General features: G+C 41.3%; 2 protein-coding genes across 2 annotated transcripts; one reads left to right on the top strand and one right to left on the bottom strand.

The window, feature by feature from the left end:
• Nucleotides 1-664: 664 nt before the first annotated feature.
• LOC124706714 lies at nucleotides 665-2,576 on the bottom strand. The gene is made up of 3 exons (XM_047238386.1): nucleotides 2,265-2,576; nucleotides 1,518-1,741; nucleotides 665-984 (listed from the first exon to the last, which is right to left on the bottom strand). Exons 1-3 carry the CDS (start codon nucleotides 2,574-2,576, stop codon nucleotides 822-824), a joined length of 699 nt encoding a protein of 232 aa, XP_047094342.1. The 3' UTR covers nucleotides 665-821.
• Nucleotides 2,380-11,323, top strand: LOC124685214 (phosphoinositide phosphatase SAC3-like). Its single transcript, XM_047219549.1, has 15 exons — nucleotides 2,380-2,637; nucleotides 3,815-4,019; nucleotides 4,114-4,279; nucleotides 4,478-4,700; nucleotides 5,827-5,903; nucleotides 6,041-6,222; nucleotides 6,291-6,388; nucleotides 7,386-7,519; nucleotides 7,601-7,729; nucleotides 7,873-8,284; nucleotides 8,843-8,964; nucleotides 9,076-9,168; nucleotides 9,972-10,166; nucleotides 10,289-10,405; nucleotides 10,749-11,323. Exons 1-15 carry the CDS (start codon nucleotides 2,575-2,577, stop codon nucleotides 10,885-10,887), a joined length of 2,355 nt encoding a protein of 784 aa, XP_047075505.1. The 5' UTR covers nucleotides 2,380-2,574; the 3' UTR covers nucleotides 10,888-11,323.
• The last annotated feature ends 1,495 nt before the right edge of the window (nucleotides 11,324-12,818 follow it).

Here is a 12,818-nt window from a genome sequence, read left to right as displayed (position 1 = left end):
TTCATGGTCACCTCCTTCATCGCTCTTATAGGTATAGCGAGTTGTCGCTGAAAAGGTGGCTTCGAGTTGATCTTTGTATCTCCCTTGTAAGGCTTTGCGAATAATTTAATAAAGAAAAGCCGTGTGGATGCAGAGGCTGGGATGATGCTCCCATTTCGAAGAAAAAAAAACTTATTGTGCATTGCCCCTGTGGTCCACATAAGATTATTGATTCGAACTTTATCGTCTGTTTGCACCCTAGACATGAAGTCCTGGTCCTTGCTCCTAGTTCATCGAATGCCTCGACGGTTTTCTGACATCATTGTTTGCCTGCTCCTTAGTTCCCAAACTTGAAGTGACCGTTTTGCCTTCATTCCCAAAGAATGCTGCAATTATGTTGTATGCTTTTACAACATTTATGTTATTTTCCCTTACCTGGCGGACTAGATCTCTTGTGTACACATTTATGTACTTGTGTGAAGGCCAGAAGACTTTTTATCCACAATTTTCAGCCCTTGTAGTTATGTTTCACTCTCTCCTCAATTATGTACCATCCATTTCCGCTGTTTCAAGCAACCCGATCATTGCAGAGCATTCGCCAATGCATAATTTAGTGTTCTGCGATGACGGTTTGCCCTGGAAAAAAAAAGAGAGAAGAGAGCAGCAAATCAACATTTTGAGTGTCACCACAATGCACAAAAGGGATACACGGTTCAGCATGTTCACGTGATGGACACTTACCGAGCATCCGCACACAATTTCCTGCATTCATTTTGATTTCTCTACGCTCCGGTGGCTCTTTCCACACCTAATTCTGAAACCATGCTCCCACAAGTACAAGTTTAGAAATCATAAGCATCACCGAGTGAATAGAACATTGTTGCCAGGCAAGGATCGATGACCTCATCCCCAAACTTTTCTGCATATCCACAGATAGATTTTTCAAGGGCACTCTTCCTGGATGCGCCGGGTATCCTGTCCGGTGCTGCCCGTCCGACATGGAACCTGCAAATGCGGCAAAGCAGGCATCAGAAAGATCAGAAACTGTCTAGTGTACTTCCTGTAGAAATTTGACAGTCCTGAAGAAACTCAACTGAATGGCTGTCATAGACAAAATACCACTGCAACACACAAATTCCCAATCAATTTTTTGCCGAATTCTGCTGTGTCCTGTTCTAGCATGACTGAACCCACAAGGACTTTGCATCACCCAAATTTCCTAAAATTTATACCTGTGCGATTTTAATCTGCGTGCTACATTTTTTTTAGGGAAAAAATAAATAAAAATGAACTGAACTGGGTGACTACTCCCTGTATTCGATCTGACGAGAACTACAACGTACAGCGAGACTTGATTTCTGCTACCCCAGCACCACATGCCCCAAACTTACTGATCTCGTATTGGTCTTTAATCTAACCATAGCAGCAAGATTTAATTCGATTTCAGAGCCAACCGTACTGACTACACTACCGACTAATCTGCTAATGCCATAGTTCATGAACTCTAATCTGATAATGCCATAGTTCATGAACCGTACCTTTTTGTCCACCGCGGAGACTGTGGATTCAGCTTCCCAGTTGACTGTGCTGAGTCTGCTTGCCCGTCAGCGGGAACTCCGTTGAACTTGGCCGAGGTCGCCCGGCGAAACGTGCTCTGCTCCCCGCCCCGATGCCGTTTACAGCTTGCGACACCCGCGTAGGCGCCGGTCGAATCGCCGGAGCTCTTGGATAGTTGATTTTTCCTCCGGAGGTATGTGGCAGCCTGATTTCCATGCGGCCAGATTTGGAGGCTAGCGCAGACATGATACCTGGACCGTGGTCCATGAGGCCGCCAGCAGATTGTTCCGCGGGTCCAGATCACACCGGTTAAGCCGCCGTGTTCAGTCCCTGTTTTCTCTCCGTCGCGGGGCAAAACTATGGTGGGCCCTCTGCCTGACCGTACGTGATAACCATGGTCTATACTCAATTTACTAGCGCGCGCACCCCATTGAATTCTGACACGGTCGTCCATCTCCGCGCACAATATAAGGGCCCAGATAACATGTGCATCTCAACCCGGGAGCCAAAACTGCACTCCCCAAAAGGATATAGTAATCTTACATATAGTAGTACGACAACAAAACCAGCAGAAAGAATAAATAGAAAATGAGAAAGAAGCAGGAGCCAATAACACGAGAGCAGCTCATCACCCTCCCTCCGCTGACGACGCCTCACGGATTTTTAACACAACAGAGGAAAGAAAAAGGAGAGGCGAAAAATAATCCCCTCTTGCTGGCTCCATTCACGGCCTCCGCTTCCTCCTCCTCCCACCAGAGATTTGCCACCTCGCCGAGGCCACCGGCGATCGCTCCCGAGCCCACCGGATCCCAGCTGGAGGGCGCGGCCATTCCCCGCAGGAGACCTCGTGGCCTGGGGCTCGGCCTCGCGGGCGGCGCCGCTGTGATCCGCGCGGGGTTCCCGGGGGAATGCTCTACCTCAAGCTGCCGGGCGTGGATATAGGGTCCCTGCGAGGGCCGGCGGGGCTGTGATCTGCTGGCGCCGGCGGATGCGAGGTTGGGATTGTTGAGCCCGCCAGCGTCGGGGATTCGGACGGCCATGGCTGCTCCGGCGGAGGTGGACACCTGCCTCGAGAGCTTCGAGCTGTACCAGGCCGACTCGGTGAGCTCCTCCAATCCGAGCCGCAATGCGCCGCCTTGTTGTGGCGCGCTCCTTTCGTCCTATTCATTTTCTTGTTCCTGCCGGGTGGTTGATTCGGCGACGCTGCGAGCTTTGCACGGGCGCGTGATTACGGAATTGCCCGAGCTCTATCGGGTTGTTTGGTCCGGAAAGACTTGGCCTTTCCATGCCACGCCGGAGATTTGGAATTGCGATTCTTCTGTTAATTCATTATTATTAGGCTTGTTTGTGATTAAGGTTTGCTCAGGATCGCCCCGTGCCACGGCTGAGATTTAAAATGCCTTCCTGTTGAGCGACTTCTGGTTGTGATTCGGGTTTGATCGGTGGGGACTAACTATTGCAGGAGAGACGCATTTTAGGAAGCCCTGTCTATTTGTGTTGTTTCGCTCGCTGCCGGAGATTAGGATTTGTGTTTTTTCTTGTTGCCTCTCTTCATCTCTTCTCTATTTAGGAAATGGAAGGAACTTTTCTTGTTTCAAAATAGCTTTTGGATGTTAATGTTGCCATTCTGGTTCCAGGAGGAGAGCTTTGTGTTTTTTTACTTGCAAGTTCCGTGCTATAACACAGATTTAACTTCAGCTTTTCTTTTCTAAATCAAATTATCAGTGTAAACTGGCTGCTTCTTTTGTGTGATTATTACTCTTTGTTAGGATGTTTTTGGGATATTTGCTGGTTTCCCGGGTGAATTTAAGTTCTCGTTCTGGACATTTGTTGTTTGCTGAAAACATCTTGCAAATATGAATCCAATGGTAGTCCTTTTGGTGACATATAACTCTTACCTTGTTGGTCAAAATATTAGTCAAAGTTTTGCCTCGAAATGCGTAGTTGCCTTGTATACAAAGGAGGAGGGAGTATCATTTGAACTTAACTAACCTATTTTTAATTAATTAGCTGTATAAAAGTTAAGTTTGACTGACGTGTTTTAAATCGTCAACTATTTTGGAAAGGTGACAATACTAATTTTATTGACATTATGAAAACATGATGCAATGATCTTTGCTAGCTCGTTATCATTCTATGTGATTACATGCGAAAATTGGTAGTATCTATATTTGGTTTCTGGGTACTTGCAATTTACTGAAAGCACTATTGAATATTGTCCTTCATATTCTGATATGTTGTTTCTCATCTCACTTAAATTATGAATTCTGTTTTGCAGACATTTTATATTCTTGGAACTAACACTGACAAAACATTATGGAGATTACTTAAGATTGATAGAATGGAGCCATCAGAGCTTAACATAGACGAGGACTGTACCATGTACTCACAGAGTGAATATCTTGATCTGCTAAAAGTTCTAGATGAAGAGCATAGGTCAACCGGTGGAGTCAATTTTGTTACAAATTGTTGTGGAATCATCGGTAAACTGTCCCATCTTTCTATGCTAATAATTCCAGCCAAATATAGTCCTTTATTGTGTTATGACTATGCATCAACTATTAATTTTCCCTACAGGTTTCATTAAGTTCCTTGGGCCTTATTACATGTTAATTATCACCGAGCAGAGAAAAATTGGTGCTATGTTTGGCCATCCAGTTTACCAAGTTACTAAGACGGCAATGATCGAGGTATCTAATTGCAAAACAAGGCCAACACTTTTTAATTCCAAGGATGAAAACAGGTATGTCGTATCATGTATCCGTATACGGCTATACGATGATGTCTAGACTTCACATCAATTCACAATTTTTGGTTGCTGGCAATATTTTTTATTTGTGAAGCATTTCATTCTTGTTTCTTAATATTTAATTATTTATTTCCTATAACAACCAACAGTACTGTATGTGTCCTTTTAAAATGACATTTACTATGCTTGCAGGTACAAGAAGCTCTTGCAGACTATAGATCTTAGGAAGGACTTTTTTTTCAGCCACTCGTACCATATCATGAGAAGTTTCCAGGAGAATTTTAGTGATCCACAGGAAGGGTGGGACCTATATGATACAATGTTCGTATGGAATGAATATCTAACACGAGGGTTTCGTAACGTTCTGAAAAGTACCCGATGGACTGTTGCATTAGTCTATGGTTTTTTTAAACAGGTATATATAGCCCTATGAAATGATCTCTTTTAGTGTGTTGTATTCCCCAACAGAATTTGTGTCTATGGATGGTAGACTGCATCCATAAACCTGACCCTTTCTCTCAAGTACTGTCCACATCATCTTACAGATATTGGACCATTAATTATTCTCCCTTTTTATTTTCTTCATTTCTTCTACTATTTGGTGAGGTCGTGTTTTACTTAATTTTCTTATCCTAGGCGGCTAGGCCAGTAACAGTACTATGTTCGTCAACCTTGTTTTCCACGGTTAACCCTGGGCAATCCTGGCTTAACACGGGTTGTACAGTTTCCTCAACCCGGACCGTTTGCTACGGTTTTAGCTGGTCTGGTCTGGTTTAAACTGTTCAGAAATAAGATGATACGTCGGTGTGTTCTCTACTGGTTATATGGTGTCAACGGTTTCACACCAGTTTCCGTCCGATCTCCTCTGCATGCATGCTGAGCATGCTGTATCCTGCGCGCTGTATGCCCGTGCACGAGTGAATATAATAGCCCCATGCTCCAGACTCAAGTCCATCGTAACGAAGTGGCGGACAGGTGACCTGGGCCCCCGAACAGAGACAGCCGGGCCCATCACAACGAATAGAGCGCGTAGCTGTGCGGAACTGCTTATACATGCATGCCCAAGGAAGCCAGCTAACATCGGTACTTACCTATTTTACTCACGGCGGTTTGGTCGGTTTTGTTGGGTCCAAACCGTATCAAACCAGCTAAGAATATTTTCTTGTGGTTTGGACAGTTCACTACGGCGACGCCGGCCGAAACCGTCTATACAGTGTGGTGCGGGTTGGGCTGATGGTTTGCCCAGTTTAAAAGCAAACTATGCCCAGATTTATCAATGGTTAAAAGTTCTAAAATCATATGACAGTCAAGAGGAGAGACTACAAATATTAATATACAATTATACGATGGGGAAATTTATATTTCCGCTTCGCATGTTTTACCCCTTATAAGATATGCATTGGGTGTGAATTAATTTTGTTCTTATGAGGAAACATAATCTAAAGTAGACAGAACAATATGCTTACTCTAGGGTTAAATAACTTTCTCCTTTGGGCACCATTTTATGGTAGATTTATTTGATTTGTCTTCTTTAATTCAAGGATAAAGTCACAGTTTCTGGCAAGGACATTATGTTGACACTCATTGCTAGACGATCGAGGCATTATGCTGGAACCAGGTTCGCACTTATCAAACCCTTTATAATTATATATGACCTTTTACTGTTAGTTTTTTATCTAATGTGGATGAATCTGATTCGAAAGGAGATGTGGATCATTACATCATTGCTTGATGTTGCCATTTGTTTTTGAACAGGTATTTAAAGAGAGGTGTAAATGAGGAGGGCAGAGTAGCAAATGACGTTGAGACTGAGCAAATTGTTTATGAAGACACACTTGGACCTAGGCAAATCAGCTCTGTTGTGCAGAACAGGGGTTCGATTCCTCTATTCTGGTCCCAGGAGACATCAAAGCTCAATATTAAGCCAGATATCATATGTAAGTATTTGAATCCTTCTTTGATGCATGTATATCATTCAGTTATTTTAATGCACTCGTTCTTTCAGTGCATGAGAAGGACAATAATTACGAAGCTACCAGACTTCATTTTGAAAATCTTAGGAGGAGATATGGAAATCCTATCATTATCTTAAACTTGATTAAGGTAAGCCTCACAGTGTTATCATGTCGTAAATGCTTATGATGTATGCTTTCTCTATATCTGTACTTCTCCCTTTAAAAAACGGTGACATCATTGAGTGTGTGCACTTAACTTTTGACTAAACGATCTATTTCTGAGTATTTAGACCATCCATGTGAAATAATCTGAGTACAATTGACTCAGAAAATACTTCATTTTGCCAGTACTTTTTACAAATTATACATTTGCCACTGTTCAGTTAGGTGTATTATGCATATGCCCCCCCCCCCCCCCTCCGTTACTGTTCAGTCAACAGTTAGTGCAACACAAAATAACCGAAATACCTATGCCACATGGAAGTCGAAAGGATCTGCTCAACCTCCAACGTCTACCCATTGAAGTATTCCATGCATGTGACTGATTCTAGTAAATGTATTGGATCCGAGTTTGTAGTACGCTAAACACCTTTTGCTTTTATGAAGTAAGGTGGTGCGCCATCGTCATTGAGGCAAAGGACATATGTTTGGATTAGGTTGATTAATATCTGGGAGCCTCCTTTTATTGAGGACAAACTGAGAGGAAATAGACACAACATGTATCGCTACACAAGTCGACTTCAAAAGGAAGATTTGGACAACAGAAGACAAATCGAGATGTGAATAGTTGCTCATTCAAATTCGGCTGTGAAATGGACTTGTCACTGTCAGCACTGGATTTTTTTTTCTTCTGACGTTGGATTTGAATCTTTTTGACATGATATATATAAATAGCATTAGCATTGTGATTCTTTCAGATTTTAGCTACTTTTAGATAATGTAGAACACGTGGATGCACTATCTCAACTTCTCAAGCATGTGAATACCGTATATTATAATCTTGTGAGGTTTAAAAAAATATTACAAGTTATTTACAATAGAAACTGATGATCAAAGTTTAGTTTTGGATACCTTCACCTTTTCTGGTTGAAGGTTACTTTAATAGCTCATGCTCTTACCTTCTTTCTTGCTTCTATGTTTTAAAGACACGCGAGAGGAGACCACGGGAGTCTACACTTCGTCAAGAATTCGATAAAGCAATAAAGATTATAAATAATGGTCTACCAGGAGAAAATCATTTGAAATTTTTACATTGGGATCTTAGTAAAAGCACTCAAAGGTATTGATTATTTGTACTTCCTTTCAGTTGTGTTTTATTAGATGTTTTTGACATGCATTACTAAGGCAACTACTATTCCAGCAAAACTATAGATGCCCTTCAAGTACTGATGAAAGTGGCATCTGAAGCACTGAACTTGACAGAATTCTTCTACTGTCAAGTTTCCTCGGATCAAACACCTGGGAGCTCCCTTAATTTACATGCTCCATTGTAAGTATTTCTTATTTTGTACCGGTGTTCACTTTTTAATCTGAAATTATTTTGTCTTTTATCTCATGAACAACATACTGCTTTAATACAAAGGTTTTTTTGTTTGCATTTTTTTTTATAATATTCCATTTCCCACCTTATAGGAACAATGGCTGTGGCCTTGGTGCGTGTGATGACAACCATGATGGTGACAATGTGGACTGTGTCAATAATAATGATGACATTTCCCAAGAAGATACCCGTGTCAGTTCTGATACTTCCACTAATGAAATTCCAGAACATGTAGTCAGTAACAATGGACCTATGCCAGTAAAGCCTCCAAAATTACAAAAGGGTGTCTTGCGCACAAACTGTATAGATTGTTTAGACCGCACAAACGTTGCTCAGTATGCCTATGGTTTAGCTTCTCTTGGACACCAGCTGCATGCACTTGGTGCTGTAGAATCCCCAGAGCATGATTTGGACTCCCCCCTCGCCCACCATTTGATGCATTTTTATGAGCGGATGGGCGACACACTTGCTTTACAATATGGTGGTTCGGCTGCACATAATAAGGTACTACTACACCTCGTGTCATTTTTCTGTTCTTCTGGTATCATTTTTTTTTATTGTGGCATACTGGCATCTTGTTTCAGTATTCAGTGTTAAGTCCGTGCAGTTCCTTCACTCCAATAATAGAAAAACTCTTGATTAAAATGGCAGTGCTTATACTGCATTAGTTGTTCTATGATTAGTCTAGTTTTGCTCCTTAGATAAACATCTGTTTGTTTTAAGGCTTAATTTTCAAATGGAACCAATTGCATCACGACAACTACATAACAGTGCATTTGTTTCAAGAAAATAAATTGAAAAGTGGGCCTAACCCAGTTTGATTTTTTTATTTTCGTATGGAGGACTAGCGGCATATGAGAATTTGTTTATTAAGTTGGGTGTGACGTAAGTTGACAAACCACTAACCTGTCGCTCGAGGACTGAAAAAAGGCAGCCGTTCGCGAATTTTTGCTGATTGATGAGTCTCCAAAGGCCCAATATGACGTGTTTTCTTCATGTTGAGCTGTTCATTGTGCTCTTTTCGGATTGAGCTTACATATGATTTTTATCTTTTATGTACAGATATTCTCTGCAAAGAGAGGGCACCTTAAGTTTGCTATTCAGTCTCAGGAGTTCTTCAGGACACTACAACGATACTACAGTAATGCATATATGGATGCTTACAAACAGGCAGCAATAAATTTGTATGTTCGGTCAAGCTCATTTTTCACCAAACACTGCTTATATACCTCGAATAGGAAATAGTATGTACTAATTTTGTTATACTTGTTGTGTTTGCCTTCTTAAAATTGTAGATTTTTGGGACACTGTCAACCGCATCAGGGCAAATCTGCACCTTGGGAGCCAGAGTCTGTTGCTGGGGAGAATGTCCTTGATGACAATACGAGGTAAGCTTTCGATATTGGGTTTTCTCGACTATGTTTGACAAGACCATTACATAAAGCTTTTCCATTTGGTTAAACTAGAAGAGCAATGTACCCCCAATCTGGCTTACACGTAGTGGTAAAAAAAATATTAGTGCATTTATTTGTTGGCCATAACTAGTATGATGCCACTAACAGTTGGTAACATGAACTGGCCAGTAATGTTTGCATGAGAATATGAGACCAGAAATAATTTTTAGACGAGTGGATGTTGACTTAGCACTGCATCCTTCACTTCAAAAGTTCTGACCAGCAGAGTTTGATTGTTACCATTTTAAATTCTCTAATTTAAACATAATGTATTTAAACTTGTTATGTCTATGTGGTACTATGGTATCTCAATGCTGTTATAGTATTATCTTTTGTTATCACAGTTAAATAGTTAATGGACAAATAGAGATCAAAGTACTCCATCCATTGCATATAGCTAGTTGTGCCTGTGCTTATAGAATTAGAACAGAACAATGAGTTTTTAGTTGTCTCTTCTATTTTCTTTTGTACGGGTAACACTTGCTACTTTTTCTTATGAATATTATTCTAATCCTTGTGTACTAGGTTTGCCAGTTTCGATGTCCTGAAATAGAGGGGGTAGTCTATATTCTTGAAAACATGGGTACTGTATAACTTTGCATGGTGTTTCCATGATCCCATGTCATCTCAGGACCACCCTGTTTGAAGAAAATATACAAATTTTATCCTTGGATGCATTTTGCAGATCAATAAAATCTATCTTATCAATTGTCTGACTTGTTGTATATTTGTCACAGTAAAATGATGAAAAGGGCAAGATCAGATGGTAGCATTCTTCGTAAAAGCAACACATCGATGTCCAGCAACGGTCAAAATGGAATTTCAGCATCAGGATTTAGTGATTTAAAAAATGAGCTACAACCTCCAAACTGCCGGTCTGGTTCAGTACATGAAATTTTATGTACCTCTAATAATGCAGTGTCAAAGTCAAGGTTGGTCTGAGTCTGAAACTTCACCTTTTCATATTCTGTGAATAGCATACTGGTGTTTAACAGAAATTAAAATTTGACACTTATGATATCAAATTTATCTTTTCTCTTGAAAACAACCGCAGTTATACTCCTACAGTGTCACGCATTAAGTATGCGAGCTGTGAGCTTGACTACTGCAACGGTTCTGGGGATTCAAATTTCCTTGATCTCGACTGGCTTTCACCTTCAGAAAATGAAAGGTTGTTCCTACTGCCCTGCTTTTCCCTTTTTAACCTATTTCTATGTGTTTCCATGTACCTAGCCTTTTATTTGTTGTATTTGTACACATGCAATAATGCACACAAAATTTGATAACATGAATTTCCTAAAAGTTATTCTACATTTATCACTAAGAATTAAAGTTGCAACACAGCTTGCTTAAATTGCCCATTTGAACACAATCTGTAGATCTCTTGTTTGTACTAGACTTTTTGTATATGAGTTTTGGGCCGCATGGGCCGATTCCTAAATGTCCATGAAGCTGAGCAGTGATATCTAGAAAATTCTTCTATCCTTCCTCACTATATTTGTGTTGCTGAGCAGGTCAAGAGCCGGAAGTACTCCTGATGTGAATGTTTCAACTGATATTGGTGCCAGTGGTCACACTCCAGAGATTGAGGCTCATGGGTTATCCGGAAGTTTCATGCAGTGGGTTGATCAGGGAGAGGCTTTTTGGTACTAATGATATTGCCAAATGATTTATCACTACACCCAAGCTGCATGATGGCATCAGATATGAAATATTGCCACTACCATACTACTTCCGATATACAATCTCACGGAGTCACACCATTCAAGATCCAAGTAGTCCTTTAGTGAAGTGTAACTATTCTGGTCCACCAGTTCATCTGTTATTATTTCTTCTAGATGCAAGTAGATAGGCATTGTTCTATTTTCTTAAAAGAAAAGAAAGAATGTAGGTAGTGTATTATTCTTTGGAAGTTGTACCATTGCTCATGTTTCCATTGTGTAAATATATATGTTCGAAGTGTTGATGTCCCCCCAAGTTGAAGTGGACTTGAAATCAACATTTTTTCCTCAACCTCTTTGGCTGGGATATCTTGAAACATGTACCCTCTATTTTTCGTTTCAGCAGACAAGATACTGTTGTGTACTTTTGAGCACCTTCGCTTAATCAACACTTTTGTTGAAGACAACACTGGTACATATATAAGTGTTTGGAACATTCCCTTTCCTCTCGTGAAACTTTTCTTGCACTTGTTTGTCGTGGGAGCTCCGTACTTGTTTTGATGTCAGTCACCTGCACGCTTCGGTGTTGTGTTTGTTGAACCAGACCCTGTTTGGAAGAACGGTAGCATGGAGTATCTTTCTCATTTTTCTGCTGCATTCTATGAGAATGTTAGGGCAATTTTCTTCTGTCCATAAATAGGTGATTTTTGTCTAAAATCTGTAACTTTTCTGTTAGTTTTCTTCACAAACTGTTGAAACATTTAAAATAATAACATTGCAAAAATGTTTCTAACGAAAATAAGACTACGGTAGTAGTAATATCACAGGGGTCTATATTTGTTCAAAATTAGATGAGTTTATTTTTTCAGGCAACCAGAATTGTTCAGCTCTCAGTGCTCTGTCAGCATAATCCTAATGGGGGAGGCTCTGCATCGCAGGCTGCAGCATGTTTGTACTCGAAGACGCCCATGCACACTGGTCAGTAGACGGGCAACATAAAAGCCATAGAGCAATTGGCCCGTGGTCTGAGCAAAGGGGCAGTACTACGGTATGGGCGTACTCTTGGTAGGTTTCTCACGTGTTCACGGCTTTCCCGGCTCTAGTCAGACATGTGATCGATGCCATGGGCAACGCGACGACGCAGAGATGAGGCAGTGGCCGTATCGGACTGCCTCCTATTTTATGCCCAACTTCTCCATCGTTTAGAGCATCTCCACTCGTTGGCGCTCCCCACGCCCAAATTCGCCGAAATTTTCCTCCGGATTAGAGAAAAATTTGGTCTGGGGAGCGCCGAAGTTCCAGCCGTCCTCCCGACAGGACACCCCCAACCTCGGCCATTTGACATATTTCAAACAAATTCGACATAAAATTTAACAAGTTCGGCGAACAAGATTCAGAAAATTGCTGAAACAAATTCGGCGAAAAGCAGTACAATGTTTAACAAGTGTTGAAACAAATAAAGCACACAATTTCACAAGTTTTGAAACAAGTTAATAAAGACAGACTAGTTGGCGTCGGTGTTGGCGTTGCCTCGGAGCGTCCATATGTGCTCCACCAGATCATCTTGCAGCTGTTGATGCATTGTAGAGTCTCGAATCTCCTGGCGCATAGCAATGAAGACGGCCCATGATGTCAGCACCTGGTGATTAGGCTGTGCAAGAGGACCCTCTCTCTCATATGGTGCTTCTTGCTCAGCCAGAGGAACCGGATGTTTTCGCTCATTTTCAATAATCATATTGTGTAAGCACACACAACAGTTCATCACCTCCCACATCTGATCTTTGGACCAAGTCATAACGGGGAACCGGACGACAGCAAATCTCTGCTGGAGGATACCAAATGCACGCTCGACGTCTTTTCGGCAAGCTTCTTGTTTCTTGACAAACTCGGAATGTTTGGGGGTGCCGGGTCTCGAGATAGTCT

The sequence above is a fragment of the Lolium rigidum genome, chromosome 1 (assembly GCF_022539505.1).
Source record: "Lolium rigidum isolate FL_2022 chromosome 1, APGP_CSIRO_Lrig_0.1, whole genome shotgun sequence".
Lineage (NCBI taxonomy): Eukaryota > Viridiplantae > Streptophyta > Magnoliopsida > Poales > Poaceae > Lolium > Lolium rigidum.
This window is presented reverse-complemented; position numbering and strand designations above follow the sequence as displayed.